At 40.4% G+C, this 25829-nt stretch overlaps 1 protein-coding gene across 1 annotated transcript; it reads right to left on the reverse strand.

Annotated features, from left to right (window-relative positions):
- Positions 1 to 1486: 1486 nt before the first annotated feature.
- LOC104534004 (serine/threonine-protein kinase 38-like) lies at positions 1487 to 25142 on the reverse strand. The gene is made up of 14 exons (XM_010181022.1): positions 25046 to 25142; positions 17766 to 17910; positions 15886 to 15937; positions 14472 to 14594; positions 13798 to 13881; positions 11844 to 11967; positions 11113 to 11267; positions 10161 to 10263; positions 9291 to 9352; positions 6979 to 7096; positions 6429 to 6552; positions 4931 to 5026; positions 3187 to 3278; positions 1487 to 1614 (listed from the first exon to the last, which is right to left on the reverse strand). Exons 1-14 carry the CDS (start codon positions 25059 to 25061, stop codon positions 1487 to 1489), a joined length of 1422 nt encoding a protein of 473 aa, XP_010179324.1. The 5' UTR covers positions 25062 to 25142.
- Between the last annotated feature and the right edge of the window lie 687 nt (positions 25143 to 25829).

The following is a 25829-nucleotide window of genomic DNA, read 5'->3' on the forward strand; positions in this document are numbered from 1 at the left end:
GTTCAGAGGAGGAAGACAGCAACAGTGACACTGCTTGTTCAATTACTGGGAAATTGTTCATTGCTGTAAATCTCTTTTGTAACCAGAAAATGACATCAAAGATCTCTACCATATTGTGATAGATTCAAAGTACTGCAGATAATATGCTAGTACAGGCAGAGAGAGAAATTTGCCAGCAGTCCTGAACTGCTGCTGGGCTGAGAAACAAAACCAAACCCAGCATATGGAGAGATTTCTGCTTCAGTTTCCTTGACTTTGGAGAAGGAGACCTGTTTCTACTGTCAGCTTGTTGCTATCATGCAGACTGGTGAGAACAGCATTTAGATGCTCTGCCCAATTCAGTCTTGGGTGGTTGTGGTTCCTGGAGACTGGACTCCGGACTCAGCTGATCCTTTGTAATCCCATGGTCAACATTAGACGGAGATACTAGAAGAGGATGGAGCCCACAGGAGAGTCTGAGTCTAGCAGGGTGCTCCATTGCCTCTGGCTTGGCAGAAGCTGCTATGGGGTATTTTGGAAAGAAAAGGCCAGAGCAGGATTCCTTCTGCCTGGAACTTCTTAGAGAGACAAAAAGGGAAAAGCAGCAATTTGACCACTTCCCCAGAACATGAGTAGCAAAGAAGATGATCTGCCTTACAGCAGATGAGGAATGTCGGAATGGAGGCCTGGAAACTCTGCCAATCTCTTCAGAACTTGCAGTCAGAAAGTTTCCCTTCTGTTAAAAATATTTATAATTTTTATTCAGATTCCTGATTTCTTCTGAATTTGCCAACAGGTAACATAATTTCAATAGTAATACCCATCAACTGTCATTCAAAGTAGAAGTACCACTAAACAGATCCCAGGGACTGTCTCACTGCCACACACAGTGAGAGAGAAGAAGGGATGATCGGCTGATAAAGCCCTCCAGTGAGGAGAAGTGAGAGTAGGCAGGGCACAAGTAGGCCCACAGGACACTGCTATTTAAAATAATTCTGCCATACCCGTGGGGTATCTGCAGACCACAAATGGAACACCCTTGAGCAACTGCTCAGAGAATTTTGCACATGTGGGCAATGTTGGGTTTTTTCATACTGCATATCTAAAACCCACCAGGTAAGCATTATAATAACAATGCTGCATAAAATGATATGTTTTACTCCTGGGTGGATTAGATGGCTTACAGTACAAACACAGCCACAGTACAGAGGCATAATTAACCGTTATACACACATAGGCAGTGCAGTTACAAAGGGATGTACGTTCCTTTTATTCCAGTACCTTTGTATAATAAAGTTAACAAAAATATTCAAATATTAAAAAAAAAAAGCCAGCTGGCACTGCCAACTATTTCCTGTTATAGTCTTAGAAATCCTAATCCTGTAGAATTTCCTTGTGAAACTGATGCGCACCAGAGTCAATGTATTGATAACTAATGCCAAGCGGGTCTGGTGATGCAGCTACCTGAGGTTTGTATTTTTATTTCTTTGCGGGTTTGTGTTTTGTTTCACAACTTCCCAGCTTTCATGTAGGAAGGGATCGAGCCACGCTGCGTGAGCCCTTCAAACCTCTTGTAGGTATAATTGAGGAAAACCCAGTCTTTGGATTTGTAGTCTGGTTCCGTTGTGTTTGGCACTAGAATTCAGAAACAAAAACAAAAACAACACAAAACAATTAAAAACAGAGTCAATTTTGAGAGGACTTTTCACAGAGCACTGACATAAACAATCTTGAATCCTTATTTCCCTAGGCAGCAGAAATTCCTTAAGAAATCCCATTTCTAATCAGGTCAGTTGCCTTTTGTCAATGGTCTGAGAAGAGTTATAATTTCAGCATGTATCTCTGAAGCAGAAAAGGGGAATTTTTTTTGTTTGTTTGTTTGGGTTTTGGGATTTTTTTAGTATGACTACACACCATAACAGGCTCCCATATCTTGACAGGAACCTCTAAGGCACCCGCAGGATATATAATTACATAAACCCATCATATTTAGGATGCTCCGTGTACAACAAACACTTGTATACATATTGTGTTATCCTCACCACAAACAGAAGATATATCCAAGTTCTCCCAGGAGAACCACACATATCACAGACATACTGCTCTTCTAGGACTTCCTCTCTGCTTACAGCTTCTGCAGGGCTTTGCACAGCCTCCTTTTCTTTAATGAGCAGCCCACATAGCTGGTGTGCTGCACTCGGACATTCACTGCAGTGGGCTTCTATAGTTGGCCCTCTCTGGTTGCTGCTTTTAGAGTTTTATAACAATATTTTTCAACTCAAGGTGCCAAAAACATCAATATCAAAGTTCATATTTAGGTATTTAGATGAACAATAACATTTCCAGTGATACAGTGGGTCTGAAATGCCAAATCCAATACAAATGTACTTGCCATTACCCAAATACAGACTTAAATAGCTTAACTTGGGCACTGAAGATTGACCAGTTTTGCATTAGGACATTGCAAAGGACAAACTTCTTTGCCATTAAATAAAAGCCATTACAGAAAAAAACCCAACCCAAACAGCTTCTTGATAATTCTCATGGTTGTTAGCACATCTACACTTATCTGTCATCAATTAATCATCGTTATATATCTGCCTATCTTTAATCTATTAATAATTCATTGAAAACAGTGGGAGCTGGGAGAATTTGGCATGTCAGAGAATCAAGCCTTTTATGTATAAGAATTTCCTACTATTTGCCAAAAGAAATTAACAATTAAACAAAACCTAAATGATTTGTGCAGCCACTCTGGTTTGCAAATCATTATGTTAAATAATCATCTGTCTCAAAGTTTTTGCCCACAAATATGTAAGCATTTATTTTTGGCATGAAACTCAGAAGTCATTAAAGATCAAAAGCAAACCAGTGCATAATGTTTTACCACAATTTGGTTAGACAGATTGTATGGTAGAAAACTGTAATGTTTTCTGTGCTCACTGTATATGCAAATAATTTTTTCTAATAGATTTAGCTATTAAAATCTGTGGGCTTTTTTTTTTCCCTCCAAAGTTTTAAGGAAGTAGAAGCTATGAGAAATCATAGATTTACATTTATATTTGAAAGAAGGTCTCTAGATCAAGTCAATATATTACCTTGATTAGGGTACCAGAAAAATTAATAACAACAACAGCAACAAAAGCATCTGTGGAGCATTCTGGCATGTCATAGATAGAAATTTGGAATTTACAATGGCAGTCTCACCTGGCTGTAAAATATCAGATTCAGGAAATTCATCGAAGTTGGAAGTATCATCAATACTTTTGATTTCTATAGGGATTGCAGCAGGTCTTTCCCTGCAAATAGAAATAAATACCAGAACAGTGAATACTAGAAAAAGATAAGATTAAGTTCCTGTTTTGTTTAATTTAGCTTTTTACAGTTATGACATCCCTTTAATTTAGAACACAAGGGTTCCACTGAGTCCATCAGAGATGTGTCTCACTTGCCTGTTTGCTGACATCATGGGGAGATTTATTGGTTTCCTATCTAGCATTAGTATCTTCTTGGCAAACTTGGGGAAAACAATTTTCCCATTAACTGAAACAGCATTCCACACTTACCTGCCGCAAAGCTATCGCTCCAATCTTGGTCGTCACCAAGAACCACTGTGGTTACCTTCATTTCACAACGCCAGCCTACCTAGCTGAGCAGGATTTTACTTGCATTTGGAGCCATCAGACACACTGCTTTACAATTCCAGTGCTCATCAGCCTGGGCCTCATTCAAATAGCTTTCGACTGTAGCTCCTATTTCTGACACGCAGTTGCCAGTATCTCTTAGCCAAAATGAGCTGGCTCTGATGTGTTACTGCTTTATTAGCTCAACAATTAGGCAGCCCTTTAAGAAGTTTTAAGGTGCCTTTCCAAGTTGCTTAAGTGATCTGTCCCATGAAAGCATTCAAACTAGAACGTGACACTCTGGGAAAGCAATTAATTTACACCTGTAAACTTACTGTGGTTGTAACTATTACAATTACAATTAAATACACTTCTGGGTGGAAAGGGGAAGCCATTTCGCTAAGTTGCCAAAGGTGGCATCAACAGATACGTCACCGCTCTTGCTGCTTATTAATGTCTCCCACACTGGAAAGGTAAGTTAAATGAGGCTTTCTGCACCAGAGGAAATGAGAAGTACAAGAGCCGGACAGTCGCACACCCACAGTATAGACTTTCATGTAGAAAACTGCAGTTTAAGGTTTGAGGCAGTCAGCTCTGAAAGAGAGCTGAACAGCAGCCATCATTTCAACTGAAAGTCTCTGTGGGGCCACCAAAGTCTGCTCTAAAGGTGTTACCACTTTGGGTATATGCGGATGTAGCTCAGTATCTGCAGGCACAAGCTCAGACTGGAACTGGTACGGCTGCCTTGGGCAGGCTCTCTACCCTGGCTTGGCCCAGCAGAATTTGGCTACAGAGGCTGCAACTCTGAGGTGAGTCAGCGCGTCTGCCCAGCACTCTGTAGACATACCGGTTCACTCAGGTGGAGTACCTGCAGCGTGCAGTAAAGACATGCCCTGTCTTTTCCTTCTACTTGCTGCTTCTCCTCTCCATTCATCTATTTCCCCTGCATTTTTGGAATACAGTTTGCTTTTCTCGTGCTCCTATTACAAAAAAAGTCAATTATAGCAATAGCTGCAGAGCCCATTACTACTGGAAGAGGAGCTCTCTGCTGATATCAGAGCATATATCAGGAATAACACAGCCACCCTACCACAATTTCTTTCCATCCTGGGCACTCTGGGGCACTCCGAGGCATCTCAAGACAGTTAAACTCTGATCAGATCTATGAATGTCAGCAAACCTGAAAACCTTCGCTGTCACCCACCTACTGCCAGTAGCTGCCTTTCAAAATAAAAGATAAATTTGGAAAAGTTATCCTTGATACCGTAGTGTATGAAATTCTAGTTTTCAAGGCTTTTATCCTCTCTATAAAATATGTGTAAAAATACCTGATATGTCCCCAGTCCACGCCTTCAAAAAACGCATGACTTTTTATTTCCTCTACTCCATTACTACCAATTCTATTTTCCGAGTCAGTACAAAACCTGAAAAAGTAGAAAAAATAAAGGGAATATTACAATAAATGCAGACAGAAGCAACAGCAAATAAAACTGCTATGGTACCCTATACCAGGAATTTGAAGAAGTTCTTCCAAATTGTTCCATCACTTAGGGTAACATAAAAGCAACCTGTTGCATCCAGGAGAGAAGGGAAATAGTAGAAGCAGAATATTGTTAGAGTCCTAAACCAAAAAGCGATGATGACAGTAACTTACACCTGTTCTAAACTACTGCATCCTCACCTTCTTCAAGGTTTGTTAAAAGCTGCTGCAAGTTCTAGCCCTGTGAGAAACCTGTCCAAGTAGGAATGGACAAAGTACCCAATGGCCAGGTATTTGTTGCCTAATCTGCTATTTTGATCTCATTTTAGTAAATTGCCTACAACTAATGATCTTTACCCTAATTTAAATTCTTCCATATATGGTGAAAAATGAATGAATTCAAGTAGTCATTGCGTAAGTAAGTTGATGAGTAAGACATGTTAACAAATCAACTGCCAAAATACCTAAAAATGCCCCAAACGCAGCCAAGACCGAGGAGGAAGAAACCTGCAGCAGCAACACTGTACTCTTTCCAGCAAAGAACTCAAGACGCTGTCAATATGCAGGAGAGGTTAAGCAGAAAGCAGAGAAAGAGATACTGAAAACATAATGAAACTGCTATACACAAACTTATTTATGAGGATTAGCAATACTGAAATAATTTGAACTGTGACTGGATTAAGAATAACTTTGTTGTATTTGTTATGTTTGTTGTATGCTACTGGAGCACTACCTGGAATAATAATAAATTCTAATTCTTGGCTCTGCTGATGAAGTATGTTCCCCTTTTTGCCTGTAACAAAATTCTGTAAGCTTATAGTAGTATCTCTGGAAAAAAAAACCCCAAAACCAAACAAAAACAAAAGTCAAATTCCCCACCTCCCAAACCTCCCTGGACAAGAGAGCATTTTTGCCTGACTTTGACATCAAAACCCCTCGCAAAAACTTCAATGCAAAATGAATGGATTAAAAGCTGTCATTTTGGAAAAAGTAAGTAAATCCAAAACATCCAAAGATTTCTGCTCAGTGAATTAAATGCTGGCAAGTGTTTAACTTTCTAGTTCCCTCTGAGAAAAATTGTGCATTAATAACTTCCTCCCCCTCACCCCCCTGTCTCATCTGTTTCTCCCGATACTGTGGTACAAATCAAGATCATTACAGTTTATTCCTTCATGTTAAACAAATGGCAAAGGGAAAAGGACTAAAAAAATCCATTAAGGATGGTGACAAAGAAGAAACCAACTTTCCCTCCAATCTATAGCTTCCTTCATGCAGAACAGAAAGCTAACCTAATGGAAGATGACTATGTCTGGGTGAGTGGCCAGAAGTGGGCTTCTCTTACTGACCTTAGAATTAAATCCTTTGCTTTCTCTGAAATGGGCACCTCTGGAGGAAATACCAACGTTTCTTTCCAGTTCATAACTTTCCTGTAAGTCTCTTGTGGCGTTTCTGAGCAGAAAGGTGGATACCCTGCACAAACAGACAGAAAAATTAACAAGCTTTTCCCAGGAGAGGAAAGTAACCTTGGCCTCTGCTTTTGCCACTGTGGCTCCCAAATCTAACAAGTAGTACCAGCCAAAAGTTTTCTCTTTTGTAATGCAACATTAAACATTGCTTTGTTGCTTCCAAGTAATGAGACTGAACCTCAAAAACATGTAATAATAAACAGTTATTCACTGAAACAACTAAATGAGGTATCATTTCTTGCTGTCTTCTTGGAAAGGTGGGAGGACTTCAAAGTTTTCTGGAAAGTGAATTTGGGGCTTACTTCAGGTAGAACTGAATGAAATTCTGGTTCCTCCACTATGCAGGGGATCAGACTCCGTGAACTAAAGGACCCTGTTACCTTTGAACCCTTTGAATGATTCTTAAGTTTATGTTTTATCTTTAACATACCTATTAGCATTTCATACATAATCACTCCCAAAGACCACCAGTCACACAGCTTGTTGTACCCAGTCTGCATAAATACTTCTGGTGCGATATAGTCTGGGGTTCCAACAGTAGAATATGCCTGGAAAAAAAATAAACAAACTCTTTAAAAAAAGATAAGTACTATGTTTCTACACTTTGTAAAATCTTTTCCTGAGGAAACTATATAGGATCTCATATAGGATCTTGTTATTTGGATAGACAAGAATGCTTAATTTGAGAATTCACAGCATCTAGAATCCCAAGAACGTTATTCCTTTACATGAGTAAGCACAGTGACCCTTTAAAGTAAATGGAATTCATCCTCTTAAATGTGATGAAGTCATAGAATATTCCCACTGCATTATCAGAAGGTCATCTTAGCTAAAGTTTCAGGTAGTTGCATTACTAAAATACCCAAGAAATGCTGCTGTTGTAGTAGTTTGTTTGTTTTTTTTAAAAGGGATAACCACTGGTAAATTCTCATGTGTGGCAATCCTGATACACTAGCTGTTCCATGTATTACTTCGTCTTCATTGCAAAATTAGTCTGAGCTCTTACTGAACCCAGGCTCCACCTTTTTAACCTTTCAAATGTGCAGCCTACGTGATTCTGTCTAACGACTAAATCTTGAGCTATTTGGGATTTCTCTTTACTAGGGGGAAAGAAAGAAAAACAACCCAAAAACTAAACAAAAAACAACAAATGCACCCCCCCAACCAAAAAGTTCACCAAAAGCTGTTTTGCCAGAAAAATCTTTTACTTTTCTTTGTCTGACCAGACACAAAACACTTCATTTTATTGAACATAGCTGAGACATTTAGTTGTGAACCAACAGACAACCAATAATACAGCTCCTTTCAAATGGTATTGATACAAGTTGCCATCTTGCCTTTTATTCTCTGTTGGACTGCCTCATGATTCATCTAGCTTCCCCACACAGTTCTGTCACATCAGTGTTTACTAACCTGGAGATGTAGTCTTTTTGGGGATCTAACTCCAAGCAGGAGTAAGGGTGTGTATACAGCCCCTGTGAGGCACCATAATTGCAATATAATCTCATTATGTCTCATAAGGAAAGAAAAAACAACCCAAACGCTTTTTGGGAATACTGTAGCATTTCACTTTTTAAACAAAGTGCACAAAATAAAAAGTTCCAAAATTTGAGAACTGAGGTTTTTGCATCTGCTGTTTGGTGCAATCACGAGCAGGGCTGAAATTCTGAAATCTCACGGCTGACAAATAGTTTCCTTTAATTCAACTAATGCCAGAGCTCCCTTTATTATTTTGTTAGAGGCATAAGAAATTTTTAGCTGGCTAAAGTAGGGTTTTGTTTTAGCAGTAGAGCTAAAAGAACACTTTGACCTCTACAAAGTTAAGAAGAAGGGGCCATGGTAGATGTGTATACAGGTGCTTAGGACCGGTATAAGAAGAATGGGCCATAACTTTTCTCTCTGTCAAAATCATATAAGGGTGGTTCAATGTCTTATGTGGGGTGATAGTGGGGAACCAATCAGGGTGAGGGGTATAGTAAAAGGTGATCATCTTATGCATGCTTGTATGATTTTGCTATTGTTAGAAAATGTATAAATAGGCTGTGAAATTGTATGGGCGTTGGAACACACCTTTGAGGGGCTACCCTCTGTGTTCCCCAGCGCTGCAAATAAAGAAGTGCCTGCTTATCTGCAACTGCGTAGATAAGTTTTTCTCGTCGTGATTGCAACCCCGTCAACAATTTGACCACTCTTCACTATAAACCCATGCTGCAGCATTCCAGTGCAAATACCCTCCCGCTGCCTTTCCATCATATTCCTGCTCAGCAGAAGGACAAACATGTTTCCCCCAAAGTTCTCTGAAAAAGAACCATGCAGCTACTCATCTTCTTGTGACACTGAAATGCAGGAATTAAACTGAAGAGTTCAAGCACAGTGACAACACCAGTTCAGTCTAGGAGACAAACTGAAGATACAGCTTTTCTAAGCAGTTGCTGACACCTGAGGTTAGTCAGTCCAGATGCTCATTAAGGAAACAAAGGCACAGAAAAGAGCAGGGTCTTGCTTGTCACAGCTCTGAGAGCAGACAGGCAAAGCAACCCTGATCTCTGAGCTATTCCACAACTGGAATCACTAAGCCACCTTCTTTTGAGTTATTGGCAATTCTGGGAGCTTGAAAAGAGCAACATCTGTAACACATGAGGGTACTCCAGTTTTTAAAAGCCAGTAGCATTAATGCTGAGATTTTATTTAACATTTTCTGTAAATAGTTTAAAAGGAAATGACACAATTTTATTAACTCACCAGCTGTCGCCTGTTCTTCTTCCATGTTTCTGCTTTTCTCTTTGAGTTCATATTCTGAAATGCTAATTACGAAATAGTTATTAGATAATAAACACATTTGTGAGAATTAACATAAAATCTGAAAACAGAATGTTATCAATCTAACAATTTTGTACCTTTAGAATACTTTAATCTAGAAAAAAAATAATTATAACTGGAGATGGGAAGATTGTAACAAATAGCTGCTGTCCAATTTGCAGCTGAAACTCATGTAAACAGGACACATGATCAGCAAATTCTAAATTAGAACTTGCTAGAAGTTTTACAGATTGATCTGACTGCACCTGTTGTTGCAGCTGGCAACGTGTATTCAGATACAAGTGGTGGGTTTTTAAGCAAAAAAGTGAAGAATCCAGGAAGAACTGCAGAGGAATTTTACATTTGTAGAATAAAACACTAACACCAAGGTATGTTGATGAACAACTTTACTCATACGTATCTTTTCTCACACATGAGATTGAGATTGAAATCTCACAATGAGATTGTCACTGACTTCAGGAAGTCAACACATGAAGCCTGTGTCCCTTCTGAAAGTGCATTTCTGTAACTTCAATAATGTTGTTATGAAAACTACATTAAAATACAGATACATTCCATTATGTGTATATGTATCTGTGTATGAATGTACAAAAGTACATTAACACTACAGAAATCATAATTTCTTTCCTGTGAAATCCTTCTGCTGTGTTGCAGGGAACATGCATTTCCAGTTTTCCAATTAAATGGAATCACCCTGAAGATCTTGCCTATCCTAGCAAAAATAAACCATGATGTGGCATAGCTGCAGCTCAAAACTATTTTTATGTTTAAAGTAGGAAACCTTATACTTACAGAAGTCACTTGGCGGGTTGTGTGTAAGGTTCCTGTAGAACTCAGTTCTGTGAGCTTTCTTTAAACCTGTGCATAATCCAAAATCAGACAGTTTTACATGACCCTAAAAAAAATCAGAGAGGATGAAAACATAATTTAGAAAAGCAGTGCTTGAAAAGGAAATTTTTAATAACTGCACAGGCCTTCTCAGGCCATGATGGACTTGCACAGGACTACCTAATCTAGTACAAGTAGGCAAATAATGACTGAATCTTGATGTACTGTGAGAGAGTGGTTTCTCTCAAAAAGGTTACTGCCTCCTGGGAGTCGTTACATCTACAGTTCTGCAAGAGGTGAGGGCAGCCAGTTTGCCTGGTTTTGTTTTGAACTGGATACCACTGAGGCCAAGAAAGTCTCCAGGACAAAATCCCTTGGATTTGTTTTGATGGTAATGTGGCTTTAATCAGGTTTCCAGACATGGAAGCTGGATAGTCTACAGCCCTGCGTATGATGCTTACTGGGTCCATCCCATGGCTTGCTGTAGTCAGTCTAACAAACACAGCATTTCCACTGGTGAGTGGGTAATAAAACAAATGAGGTAACTGTGGGAATTGAACTGGTTATTCAGCATTTTCTGAATGCTTCATGCTTTCATTCATCTTGAAGTAACTATGTATATCAGTTCTTAATGAGTATGAATAAAATCATCTGAACACCCTTACTGGGTCTTCTAATTCAAAAGGATTGCTTTAAAGGCCTTAAAAGGGTTTCCACCAAAAAACAAGGGTGGTTTTGCTTAAAGTATATTGGTGTTCTACAGGGAAAAGATAGTGACCATTTTCTGCCTTTACTCCAGCTAGTTTAAATCACCGGTGTAGCACTACTGGTTTCCACCAATTAGCACCACTATAAATGGCATTCTCTGCAGACTGAGACGTTTAAAGCACAGGCAGTTTACATGCACATTACATGCCTTAGCATCCAGCAGAAGGTTATCTGGTTTAATATCTCTGTGGATGAATCCTAGCTGGTGAATAGCATCTATGGCCAACACAGTTTCAGAAATGTAAAACTGTGTTTCTTCTTCTGATAAAGTGTCTTTCTTCATTAGTAAGGTCATCATGTCACCTAATCAAAGAGAAGAAGACACAGCTTAGAAATCAGAACATTTAACCACAAGACTAATTCTACGTGAAACCTCAGTAGAATCCAAATTTAACCTTGTAACTGGCCTTATAGCTCCGAATTATAAAACTATTGCTGCAAGGACCTACAAACCCAACATACTTTTTTAGTAAACTGGATGTAAAACTGTTGAAAATCCTAAATAGCAATTTTAATTGGATAGCCCAGGAATATGTAGTGAATTTTAACACATAATACAGGTACTCCACACGCACAAATAAACTGTTTAAACAGGAGCTTTTATTGCTTGATTTTACTGTTAAGAGCTTCAGCAGTAAAAAGCAGGACACTGGATTAGAGTAATTATTTAGTTCAAGTCTATTTATAACCCTTTCATAACCTTTCTCCTTCCCCTAAAAATCAGGAATGGTTACATTACTGGGACTTCATTTAAAACAGCATTAAATTTTTTATTATCACAAATTACACAGCATGCTTGTTTCTAACGTTTTACAAAGCTGACAACAAAACCCAAGGAAGAAGTACGTCTATCACCTAACATCACAACATACAGCTTACCTCCAGGTAAGAACTCCATGATCAGGTAAAGATTTCTTTTATCCTGAAAGCTGTAAAACATTTTCACTACCCAGGCTCCATCCGCTTCAACCAAAATATCTCTTTCTGCTCGGATATGGGCCACCTAAAATTTTGTTAAAATTACTATTATTAAAGGACAACTTAAATATTTCAACAAGGAACAGCATTATTATATTCCTAGTCCTACAATGGATTTTCATGGTATTTAGCAAAGAAACTATTTTTCATGCTTTTTCATACTCATTTTTCGTAACTTTTTACTAGATCCTACAAAGTCCTCACAACATATCCACCAGAAATCCACAGAAGTCAATGCAGTGTTGAAAATAACCACACAACTTTGCAGAAGCAATCTCTAGAAACACAAAGTGTAGCTTGTTAAGCTGTTTTTTTTTTGTTGGAAAGAACTGGCAAAACTGGTGGAAAAGTTTAATTCCCTTTTATACTATACTCTAAAATGAAATAGGAATATTCAAAAAAATTACAGAGCTGACCATTACAGACACTTTGCAGTGCCCCTACTGCAAGCTCAGACAAAAATTTAATGTGCAACACAAAGTGCAAATATCGACAAAGTTATTGGAAAAGGGCAGAGTTGGTCTTAAAGAATACAAGAACCAATAGGTAAAATGGTAAATGTGTTATGATTACTGTCAGAAGTTACCAGGCTTCTCGTCTGCTAAGAAACAGAGCTAATAGCTACTTCTGCACAGATATCTCACGGTTGAAGCTTGGCAAGATAAGCTCTTTACACATACGTCTTCTTTTCACAGGGCAAAGGGTGTTCTCCCTCTGTAGTAGGCACTCCAAGTTTGATTTATCTAGCTCTATCTAGTCTCGTTAGAAAATATTTCTTTCCACCCTCCACCTCTCAATGTAGCTATAAAAATATAATTGTAAAACTTTGCTTAAAAAACAGCCAGAATACCTCCCAGTGCTATCAGGCATGGAAAAAAATGTCAGTTTTCTTGTATTTGTGTCTTTTCATTGAATGAAGCAGTGTTACTTTCCACTGAATGAAGGAGGCAATGAAAATTACAGCAGATGAACACTCTAGGGAAGATTACAGTCCCAGACTAAATGGAGAGTGTGAGCTCAACCTCCTTGACACATCAGCTTATGAAACAGGGGCAGGGCTTCAACCAGAGAGCCACGCACATCCTGACTGCTGTGCAGAACATGCTGCTCCTCTGGTTCCCTATATTCAGGACATAGGCTCAAGGAGACAAGAAGTCCACACCAGGAGAAAAATGAAGTAGAAGTACCAGTTCAGGGAAATGTAATACAAGAGCAAATGATGGGTAAGGTTTGGCCAAGTAAGGAAAAGTCCTCTTTTATCTGCCGTTTTGCTCGAAATATCCACACTTATTTTCTTTGTTTTATGGTGCCAAAGTACTTGCTGTGTCCTGCCAGGAATTTGCAGTGAATTGTTAACTAAAAAGTAAAAGCTAAAAACCAACCAAACTAACAAAAACAAATCAAAACAAGACAAAACACGACACACTAAAAAGGACAACAAGACCAGCGAACGATGTGGCATCTGCTGGTATCTGGCCATCAAATGAAAACTTCAAGTACTATGCTTTTACTTTGACACAGTATTACTTTTCAAGAAGTATTTTCCTTGAAATGCAGTTTTACAGATTAAGTACTCTGAGGTCTGTGTTGATAAAGGAAGGGAAAAAAAAATAAAGCTTTTTTATTAACAACCAATTTGGAACAGTGACACATTTGAAAAATGCTGTTACGTGACCTGATTTCCTAACTTCTACTTACTCTCTTGTACTGTGGTAGCAACTCCATTGATGCTTTGGACTGCTATACCATTGTCAGGGCTATAGAAGAGGAAAATATGACCAAATGCTATTGACCACAAAGAACTTTGGCAATTTTATAGACAGCGTAAGTTTGAAATCTAGGAACTTATACAAACCTGCTCTTTCTCCAGCATATCTGCTTTTCTTAGTATCTTCATTGCATAAATATGACCTGTATCCTTCTTCTGAACGAGGCGTACCTATAGCGAGAAATATAACCAAATCAATCTTCTCTACCTCAGAAACCAGCCTCCAGTATGGAATCTATTGGAAAGCTCAAAATTACTGGGCATGAAAAAGTTCTTTTGTTAAATATTTTAAAACACATGGAAAAAAGCCATATTTCTACACCATGTACAACACTAACACTACTGACGAGCAGATAGTTTGAAGTAGTTATTGTTTCAGGAAAAGTTAGCAGGCACTAAGGTCCCAGGTAGCTGTGCACACTAAAATTCAGGAGCAGATACAACCATGATGTGACACGAGGCAAGGAGGATGCTTACAGGGAGGAGCTGTGCAACTGCATATTCATCATTTGAGGGGACCACATGGGTAACATCAGGTTGGGCTGATAAAAAGCTGTGGGAAACTAAGGGCCTTTCTAGGGCCCTTGAGAAATCGGTGCATGTAATTCATCACTGGATTTATCACACTTGCACAATTACTCAAATAGCTATGCTTCTGCAATAAAACTCCCCAGCTGGAACTTTTTATTCTGTAATTAAAATGTGTCATTTTAACTTTCAATGCAATTTTAATATGCTATTCAAGCAAGAGAGCCACAAACCTCCCCAAATGCTCCTCTTCCTATAACTTTCAATGATTCAAAGTCATCCAAGCCAAGTCTAGTCCTCTTCAGTCGCAGAAACTCTGTTTCTTTGCGAGCATGCTGTGATCTGCGCAGTTTTTTCTGAGGAAACACATACACAGAAATTTATCAGTCATTTAACAGTAGAAAGTCAAGGCATACAATGTCCCTTCCTGTGAAGTATTCTTTCTCCTATTAGGATTAAAGAGAAAATGTAAAAGCAGAAGTCTTTCTGAATTTTTTAAAGTATGATCCATGAGCACGGTCTTTTATACAGAAGCCTCAGGCCGAGTTCCACTTTTTTTGGAGGGGTTGTTTTAATTTTTTAATTACTTATATATAAAGAAACAATAATAAAAAATAATGAAAAAAATCATACTGGTTCAAACAAAGTATATCAGCCCTAAGGCCAAAGTCACTAGCTGAGGCAGGGACTTCTGTTTTTAGGCAGTGTGAAGGATCAATAAAAGCTAAAACTTCCACCCTACCAAAAAGTGATGACAGGCAACAATGAACCCAACAGGCAGCAGAGTTCCAACTTATGCTATCTACAACAGAATACATTTGGTTTAGGGCAGGCATTCATATTTGAAAGAAAAATCTGCTCAAATCCTGTCATATATTTTGTTCTATAAAAATGTCAATGGGATTCACTCTGAGATAAGACAAACACTGACCTATGCTCCAAAAGATGCCGAGAAGATCTCAGAGACTGCTAACAAAACCCATCCATCAGGCACCAGCCAGATTTTGCACTGGAATGGCAGTGTCATTTAAAACCACAAGATGGCATTACGCACCCACGCTCGCATTTCCCTCTTCCCAGAGGTTATGGCAGCCACACAGTCAGAAATGACTGAGGCACTCTTCCTACTTCTTTCGCAGTCTATTCTGAAGGCAGTACAGACCGCGACAGTGTGATGAACCTCAAAAAGCAACTTACTGACCAAAGTTCTGAGACATGGCAACAGGACAGAGGTCCCTCCTCACATGTATCCAAACAGAGCAAGGGTGTGGCCAGTTTATTGTTTAAATCAAGAAAAATTGGTTCAGCATTTTGCTTTCTAACCACTTCTTTGAAGTGTGTCTCACCTTTTTTTTCCTGCCAAATATAATGACAAACAATTTAAACCTTTGAAGAGCAAGCTATATACTCGCTGCAGCCATACGTCTCATAAGGACTAAGGGTGGCTTGAAAAGCCTTAACTATTGCAAGTACCATTCAAGCATATTCACAGCTTCCCTAATAAACAAGTTATTTACAGGGACAACATTATTTACAAATTAAAACTTCATGTTACACTGGCTAATGTTTCTGTAAGCTCCTCAAATGTCAATTTGAAGTTGCAAAACAAAAGTAAAGCAGTGTCTTCAAAGGTTACTCAGGTAATACCTCCTCGTCTGCAAGGCCTTCCTCTTCCATAGCCACTTCTAGCTTCTTCTGTCTGCAAAGGGGAGAAACAGGAGATTGCTTTTTTATTATTTATTAAAAACAAACATACCACTACAGCAAGACAATGCTGTTACTTCACATACATCAGATACCAAAGAGTTTGCTTCAAATGGAAGACTTGCTGCCCACTCCATTCATTTACTCATTTGTGACCAAAGCTGTTGAAAATGTATAAGCAAATTTAAGCACATGCTTCTGTATTCGCAGAATTAGGCATTAAAGGTCCAAACAAATAATCACTCTAATGACTTACATTTCTTCATATAATCTTGTTGAAGAAAGGCTGTTTTTACCAATTAGAATTATGAATCAGAATAAACGTGTTTTCACCATTTCTATCCCAGCTCTACCTCCAACACCTTAGCCAGCTCCAGCCTTTACCCCCAGTCTCAGCCTTCCTCCCCTTGCCCTTATCATACACCTGCTCATGCTCCCCTTACCTTTGTGCCAGCTAACCCTAGCTCCTGGATTCATCATCACCTCCTCCCAGTGTCCTGCCCGGGCCAGGGCTCACTGATCCTAGGGCTGCTTCAGCTGGTGCCATGCTAGGCTGGGAGGGCATAAAGCCTGGGAATACCCCACAGATGGCAGGGGGTCAGCATGTGGCAACGTCTGCTGCACCTCAATTCTTCCACCCATGGGATGCTTTACAACCATCAGGTTGCAGCTTTCAGGAAGCTGCTTACGCACTAACAGCAGCCAAGAGTTCAAAGGCTGGGTGCCAGGCTGCTGGTGTCTTTCTGCAATTTGGGAAGTACAGCAGGATCCCCTAAATTAAAGGCCCTCAGTAGACAGTCTATTCTCCTAACTGTAAGGAACTAAGTTACATGAGATAATGACTAAATACGATGAAGAGAAACCCTGCTGCTTGTCTGAAAACCGCTCAATTAAAAACATATTACCAGGGGAATGAGTTTCACATGCAGATGACAATTTGAAACACAACATTCATTATCATCAAATGCTTGGTGCTTTGACACTTAATTCAAGTAGCACTTCACCACAGCAGAGGGAAAATTGAGCGCTGATGAGAGAAGTTAAAGTGGAGACAGCCAACACATACTCCCATTCAAGGAGTACCAGTCAGCACCACACAAGGAATTTAGAGGTGGGTACTACATTACCCCAAAATTCTTCCTGCTCATCCAAGACCCTGTCAAATCCACTCCATCATCAACCTCTTTTTTGCTCCTTATTTCTACCTCAGACCACCTCCAACCCTCTGACTCCTTTCTACTACCCTGTCAAACATCTCTCCTATCAGTCCTGTTCCCTGCTCTTACACACTCCCTTGTGCAGGGTTTATGAGTCTTGGCATGAGCTGCATGCTGCAGAGCACAAATAGACACCATGAGCCACCACCTTACACAAAACCAAGTCACCACCCATCAGCAGCTCTGCAACATTTGGTGCTGCAGAGTTCATTCCCTGTGGCACACACAAAGGCATCTGAGGTTGCCAACCCCACACACAGAAGTAGAAAATTCACACGTGCTGCAAAGTAAAACCCTGCACAAAGCAGTTTCCACAAGACAGCAATAATTTGGTCAGAAGCTACATTATACAAGAAAGTCAAAAGTGGAGATCCTTGGTGACTCAGTGACTGGTTGGTGCAGAGGCAGGGGTTGTTCACAGGTCTACCAGCACAACCAGCAGCTGAAAGGTAGCCTGTCCCCTTTGAGGATTAGGTCCTCACTATCAAGTACAGAAAAACTTCTGAGAACTGCTCTGTGCATGGGGATCAAAGTGCTCTTGTACAAACATTTCCAAAAGACAACCAAGCAAAGCTGAAGAGGAGTGAGAGGAAACAGAGATGGTACCTGGTTTCTCTCTCTTCATGCTGTATAATCAGGTTGCTGTAGAAGTTCTCCAGCGTAAGTTTGGCCACCGTCACTCTCTCCCGGGTGTGGTTACTCATGGGAAAGGATGTTGTAGTCCCTGCAGTCATCGCCATGGTAACATGTACTGAAACAGAGCATGTCAAATCATTACTCACTTGAAAAAAAAATAACAATAAATTATAAATTTTCCTCTTTCCCACTCTCCCTCTCCAAATTCTTAAATGCTACAGAATTCACAGGGAAGGCACTGTTTTTAGATATAAGAAACTCCATTAAAACTGTTATATAGAATTATCCTGAGAGAGCAGCAGGACTGACTACCCACTCTCTAAAAAAATAACATGTTGGCAAAACAAAGGGCGAATCATAGCAAAAAATTATGCAGGCTATGGGCAGCTCACACAGCTTCGCCTGTCCACGGATGAGGAAAATGTACCTCTGGCGGACTTGAGCCCAGCCCAGGGGAGAGAAGAGGTGGCAGAGCACGGAAAGGAAAAGAGGGAAGCGAGAAAAGGACCAGGCAGCTCCCACAGCTGGACATGTCACAACTCCACGACAGTTTCAGACTCCAGAAATGCTAGGTGCTACCAAAAGGACAGGATAAAGTGAAAAAGTAAATGGACAAAAGCCTATTCCCATCCAGAGAAGAAGCTGTTTCAAGGGTAGAAGATAGCCATTAGAAGATAGACCTTTGAATTTTTAAACTGCTCCTTTTCAAGTTGCAAGCCTCTATTTCCCTGTAAGGTGACTAAGTGTCACTGTGCCTGTTTCTTTATCAGTCAAAATTACATGCGGACAGTTGGGGGGATTTTGAGAATTCATTGCATGAAAGCAGAATAATGGAATTGCTGTATTTGAAATGCTGCTTTTTTGTTTGTTTGGTTTTTTTAAGCAACAACCAACCACCAGGAATGAAAAACTCTTGCCATTAGGCAACAAGTCTTTCCATTTGTTTCCCTTCTGACCACCTCTGTGCCATGCCACAGATGAAGCGAGCATTTTCTGGAGCAGCTGTTTGTTACAGTGCTCTCTGTGTTTGGATTCTCAAATTCGGGTGTGTGTGTGTGTTTGTGTGTGTGTGTGTGTGTGTGTAAATCTTCTTATGCAGCTGTAAATATATTACCATGTAGATAAAGTACTTATAGGGCAGTGCAGGTGGTCACTGAGCACTTAAAAACTGGGGAGAAAGAGGAAGGAAGAAAGGCTGCACTTTTCGATAGCTTTCATCTTGAACCCAAAGAATGTGGATGTACTAGAACAACGCTTTTAATGCTGGGAAAAGACATCTCAGGGCAGTCCCAACTCCCTTGCAGCTAGTCTAGGGAAGCCAGGGGAGATACAAAACAAGACACTTTGTCCTAGGACTCATGCCCTCCTTGGAAGTGGGTTCAGGCACTTTAGGAGAGCCTTACAGAGGGGAGCCACAAATAGCAGCATCTCAGCCCCACGCCCATTTGTTCAGGTTGTTTTGAGGTTGGTTTTGGAAAATTACACAGAAGTACGTACACTTCCTTTTGATTATTTATGTAATCCTTCTATTTCACCAGGGGATTTTGAGGAAGACAAATCCCAAATTAGGCTCATGATCTTCAAGCAGATCCTAATACCTTTTAAGGTGAACTGATTAAAAGAGTTTCATATAGAAGAAAACTTGTACATCCACATCAGACAGGAAGATTGCTGGATTCTGCTCTGGGTTTTTCTTTTGGATTTGCCTACTACCCTCTGTGAAGACGGTATTTCATCTTGTGGAGTTTTAATCAGATTTGGTGTGACAATAAGATATTTGTTGCCAGAGACGCAGCTGCTGTGTCACAAATAAAGGCATTTTATAGCGTTATGTAGATACTATTTTAGCTGTGTATTTTGGAGTGCGCAAGACACTGAAGTTCTGAGAATAAAAATGTACCGCTCTATACATATACAGTGAGGTTTTAATAGCACTACGGCTGCTTTATGATGATGTCAATATTTCTACTGTTTAATCAATCTTTTATCTCCTTCAATTTTCTACTAAAGAAAGATGAGAGCTGTCAACTGTTAGCAATTTTTCCTAAAAATTAAGGGCTCTATTCTTCACACAAACATGTAACCCATAGTGGATACTTCTTGAAAAGTTGTAGAACTTGGCTCTGCTCTGCATATTTAGTCTATTATACAATATCACACTCTCTTTCTCCCTTGATAGGCTGGAAAAGGTAAATATAAAACAGGTATCTGAGAGCAAAACCTACAGCGTGTTAACGCATCTAAATCAAACAGAGCAACTGCTGGCCACATGCTGGCATCTGTGATTAAGTTATTTCGAGAAATGACCTAATAAAGTAAAAACCCAGCTTCTGATAATTTTGGAGTGTCAGGATAGGGTAGCATTAACCCAGGCTTGAAAAGGATTAACCTTTACTTAAGGTATAATGAGTGCACTCTAGCATCGGCAAGCAACAGGATATTTATCCTTTGCAAGTCTTGTATTCCTGGTAGGATACAATAACACTGCAATTTTGTTTCCTGTCAATTTGTTTTCCCCATGCTCCTTCCTATGCTTACAAACGCAGACATTACGAAATAGCAAGTCTGTGTTACTTGATTTTATTAAGCCTGTAACAAGGAGATAACAATTCTGGCACTAGCACAACACGCTATAAATAGTGGGGCTGACCCTCACAGTGGTTCTACAGTAGGAAAATATAGATGAGAACCCAACCCATAAGCTAGTGAGCTCAGAGAAAGCTATTTAACAGAGAAACTTGTATGGACTTCACCATCACACCATGGCATGAGCCTACCAAAGCAGGAGGGATACATCACCAGAAGCATTTGCTTCCAGCATCATACATACTGTGCGCACACCCCACCAGCCCTGCCTCCGGGCTATGCTGTACCATAGCATAGCAGTTCCTTCAGACAGAGTTTACTTTACATTTGCTCAGTTTGCAGTGGGTGTCCCCAGTTACCCTGTCGCTGTGGAAAAAAACAAACAACTAAACAAACAAAAAACTCAACCCCAAACCCCCAAAACAAACCAACTTTGTAAAACCAAGAAGTTTCCTGAGCTCTCCAGGATCCCAAAAGTAAGTGGAAAAGAGCACAGGCCTGACAGGAGACACAAGATACCCGCAAAAATCCTACATCAACTTACAGCTGAGAAATCCTCTTGATCCTTTTTCCTCCCTCCCCTCTGCTTCCACTAACAAACAAAGCAGAAATTCGCATCCCAGACAAAATATTCAGTTGGAAGTAACCAAGTAAAATCCTTAAGTATGAGCTTTATAAACAAATGATGCCAGTGGGGATGGGAATGGGAAGGAAGCAGCTTCAAAATGGGGCCTTCTATTGACAGCACACTACTTCTACTGACCTCAGCACATTAACGGGAATGTTTTGAAAAGGTGCCACCCAAAGTTCTTGGAAATGCCCTCAAAAACCTACAAATTCACCCAAATGCATGCCATTTGCATAATGGAACCATTCTACTCCTGCTGCATCACTGGTCTTGCATTAGACTCCCTGAACCACAGAGTCATACTAACCAGCCAGATTTATTTGGCCAAAACGTCTCTGGCTGACAAAGACTGAAAACCTTTCTTTCCACAGAGCCTGTTACTTCAGGAAAAAAATGATACACCACTGGCTGCGACTGAGAGAGACATCAAACCGACCTAATCGACAGGAGACACTGAGCAGCGTGCAGCCTGCAGGACAACCTCTCAGAGCTGCCAGCAGCAGAGATGCCATATGTGCTGCTTGGCCCAGAAACGGAACCCGTGCCTCCTGGACGGATGGCTGAACCGACAGCACAAGCCTTTCTCCTGAGGCCTGCTCGGCTCAGCAGCAAGCACCTACGGTGTGGGCACAGGAGAAGGATGAGGAGCTACAGGTGTGGGGCAACCAGGGGACATCTTGCCCCAAGAGGCAGGTGGGACAGCAGCATAGCAGGGGGTAGGTGAAGGATGTTCCTGAAGGACAAGGGGGAGGCAGGGTACAACAGCAGAAAGGGGGGCAGCAGGCCCAGTGCTAACAAGCTGGAGTCTTCAAGAGTCTCCAGTGAGCAACTCTGTCCTGATCAACTATCTCCTTTCTGGTAGAAAAACGCTGCCTGGTCCAAGAATACATCTGATCTTTTTATTCCCAGATCCTTTCTGATTAAGAAGCAGAGAAAGGCCAAGCAGTGTTGACTACAGCTTCAGTCCATGCTCCCATCTATCACAACAGCTCTAAGCCAAACCTTTGAGTGATTTTCCTGGAAGCATTTCCACTGTTGAAAACCCCACACTGAGCTTCTGCTACACAACTGGTAACTCAAAACTCATATCCTCTCTGGGGTGCTTCTTGGCAGCTCCCACAGTCCATGATGAATATCTTCATATTAGACTACTGGATTCAGGCCCTGGTTAATCAGAGCAAAATCACTGAGGCTTCCAATCCCACCTGCTACAACAACTCAGGAGAAGAAAGATGAAAGAAATCAAGAGAACCTGGAGAACTGTTCTGCCCTGAAAGAAACATTTGGCACCTCGTAGGATCATTTTCTAATCAGGAAGGGATGAGAACACAAAATCCAAGCCTCTCATCTCCAGCCTCCACAGCTCCATCTCAGGACATCCAGGATGTGTAAAGAAGAGAGTGAGGACAGAGCTGTTGCTCGGCAGGAAGGAAGGATAGAGGTTTGATATCCTCAGTTATTTTAGAGCCTATTTCTACATATCCAGGTAGCTCTAGACTTTAAAGAGAAAACAGTAACAACAAGGGATGAAACAGGATCTAAACACACACATGCTACAAGATCTCAAGAAATTCTCTTTATTACCCCAAGGCACACTTTCCAGCCTGTAAAAATCAAGGAACAGGACAGAGGTGTGGAGTAGAAAACATAATCATAACACTTCACTTCACCAAACATCTGAGCTTTAGTGATGGTGAAGATTCAAATACTTCAATACGAAAAAGAAAAAAAAACAAAACATAAAACCAAACCAGACAGAAAAACACACCAAAAACCAACATCTCCCACCAAAGAAGATAACATCATCATTTCAAATCCTTCTAACATATTCTCCCAACCTTTCACATTTACTTTTTAAATGATTTTTCACTTCAGTGAGATTATAAATATTTGAGAGTATGCTACAAGCAGGGAAAACTGAGACCAATCTTTCCAGCTATCTTCCTTATCAGAGTTTCACATTTTTTGGGATACTACTTGCTTTCTCTTACACAGATTGCCAGCAAAAGAGCAAGTCTGTGCCAGTGAGGCAGTGGTAGTTATCATGACTTCACTTCCATAAGAACAAATCTGAAGGTGCCAGTCTCTTCACAAGCAAGTCTCCTGCACAACTGTGTTAGAGCATATAGCTCACTCTTACTATCAAATAAAGCTTGGATCTATGCTAACAAATTAATCTGGATCTAAGTCACACAACAGAAATATTTCTATTTTCAAAACCATGCATGTAGTACAATTATACAGCAGCCCTAAAATAAATTTACTCTGGACTTATAACTTAGTCCATATTTAAGTTAAGGAGCAAAGGCCACATACTATTCTTAGAGAGAAAAGCACATTTTTTTTTTCTGCATGACAGAAGAATGCTACTTATGTCATGCTGTTGGGTCTCCGATTCATATTTAAAATGTAAAGCTACATACATGTTCAGCACGACAGGGAACTCCAATCCTTCCTCCCGAAACAGCTGTGTCCCTTCACAGAAAGGCCGATAATAATTTTCATTTATACACCCAAGCACACCCCTAAAGCCCAGCAATTAGGAAGGCAGTTCACTATTGCAGTAAAAAGAGTAAAACTGCAAAGTTTATAAAGTTCCCATTTGCATTCCAAGGGAATTTGGCAATTCCCTCCAGCTAAGGCAGATACTGAAATATACTTCTGCCTTTCAAAGTTCCTATTTTCTTAGCACAATGCATGTTGCCATTCAACTTGCTCCTTGCATACAAATGGCATTTTTTCAAGAACTAGAAGGTAAAAGAGAAAGGAGAGAGAGACTTTTGGTGCCGGCGTTTTTGTTGTTCCAAAGTAAACGCGTACAGCTCAATGAAGCAAGTACCTTCAGAAACGCCAGCTATCACCACTGCACGTAGTGCTGGAGCTCTTCTGGGTGACAAGCTCAACACACTTAGTAACGCGGCTTGGCTCCTTACAGACAAGGCAGCAAAGGAACTCACAGAACCAGGTACTAAAAACCACTGGTGACAAGGATTATATTTTAGAAATGAAGCGCTATCTAGGAAAGCAGCATGGATACAACAAGGCTTCAAGCATGAGTGCCAGCCCTGCTGTCTCCAAATTGTTTGGATTCTCCTTAAGAGAGACAGGAGATACATATATAGATATGAAAAAAAACCAACCCACCATACACAAATAACAGCATGATTCACACCAAAAGACAGTGGGCAGGGACAGATAAACGAAATAAGCAGCCAAAGGCTGAGCAGGACGAGGTGGTGTGACACACAAGCAAGAGCAAGGGGAGGAGCAGCAGCGTGGAACAGCAGCCACCCAGGCACCCTGGGCAACTTCTGAAACAGGCAACTGTACGTGGTGTGAGCTGACATACAAACAGAAAGCACAGATAAAAATGTTGGACAACAGCTGATAGCTCCAGCCACGAAACAGAAGGAGAAAGTGGTCACACTGTGGTACCAGCCTGGAGGGAAAATGACTTTCTGCACTAGTTTCTGCTAGCACAAATTTGGCAACTGTTCTGTGCATATTTTAACCATCCAATTGTTTATACCTAACCTTCTCCTGGAGAGGTTTCCTGCCTTCTTTTTCTATAACCCACTTTAAATCCAGTTCTGAAGCTTTTGAGAAATCTCCGGGAACAAACAAAACACTACATGATCCTGAAGTCTCCAAGCACCAAGCAAGAAAACTCCACTACTCCAATCTACGTCAATTATGGGCCAATATTTTTCAACTTTTGAAGCCTGATCTTAATACTTGTGTTACTGCTAAACAAATATTTCCATGTTCAGAACACAGCCTTGTCCAAAGTTCACTTACATCAATTAAAAACACCTTTCAGCTCGATAGGTTTTGACCTAATATTCCTATTCTGGCATCTGGATGATGCTAGCTGCACTACTGCTGTTACTGAAGTTCACAGTTATCAGATCAGCACATTTGCCAAGCACTGCTCTAGGGTATCTTTCAGAAAGAAAAATAAATATTATGTTCCTACATAATTCATGTTTTCAGTAGTATCACCATTCACAAGTCCCTATTTTATTTAAAATGGTACCTGAAGGAAGCAACATTCCCTGCCAAATACAACAAATCAGATACTTTGCAAGCAGATGATTCTTCTTTGACGTTATTGCCAAGACCAAATCTTTCTCACACCCTCCAATTTTTACAACAGTTTTCCCATCTGAGAAGGGAAAATGAAGTAACAAGACTGCAACAAGGCGTCACTGACACTTAGCAATTTCATTTACCTCATCCATACACTTCATTTCCTTTAGTTTGTTATTCATTCCCCAACGTGTGTTATGTTCTGGTAAGTTTTGCTACTTGAAAGTTACAGAATGAATTACATTTGTTCTATTTAAAGTAGCACTAAGAAACGAAGTAAAATTAGCCCTGTCAGAACAGGCTTTGCTATTTAAAAGCAAAAGATGCTCAAATGCTTTAGCCATTTTAAGTAATTCTTGCTTTCCCTATGGAGCGTCTGGGTGAGTTGCCGTTACAGTCACAGCTAAAAGCAGAGCGCGCTCCAAGACTCGCCCAGCTCCTGCTCGTAAACCAAAAAGAGTGGACACTCCCAGTGCCCGACCCCCACGGCTGTGAGAAATCCTCGAGGCAGCATTCACAGACTCTCAGGACTCGGGTATGGCAATGCTGCACAGGTCCTGCAGTCTCAGCAGCCACTGCACTTCAGGGACCAATGACACCAGGGAAACCCGCGGGACTGCGAGGCCCAGAGAGCAACTTGAGGCATCAGTGACTGGCTGCAACGTTCCCCTAAACACAGAAGGAGTTTTCACCCAATGCACCCAAGCAAGAGATGCTTTCAAAACAAAGTA

The sequence above is a fragment of the Mesitornis unicolor genome, unplaced genomic scaffold, assembly GCF_000695765.1.
Source record: "Mesitornis unicolor isolate BGI_N332 unplaced genomic scaffold, ASM69576v1 scaffold24583, whole genome shotgun sequence".
NCBI lineage: Eukaryota > Metazoa > Chordata > Aves > Mesitornithiformes > Mesitornithidae > Mesitornis > Mesitornis unicolor.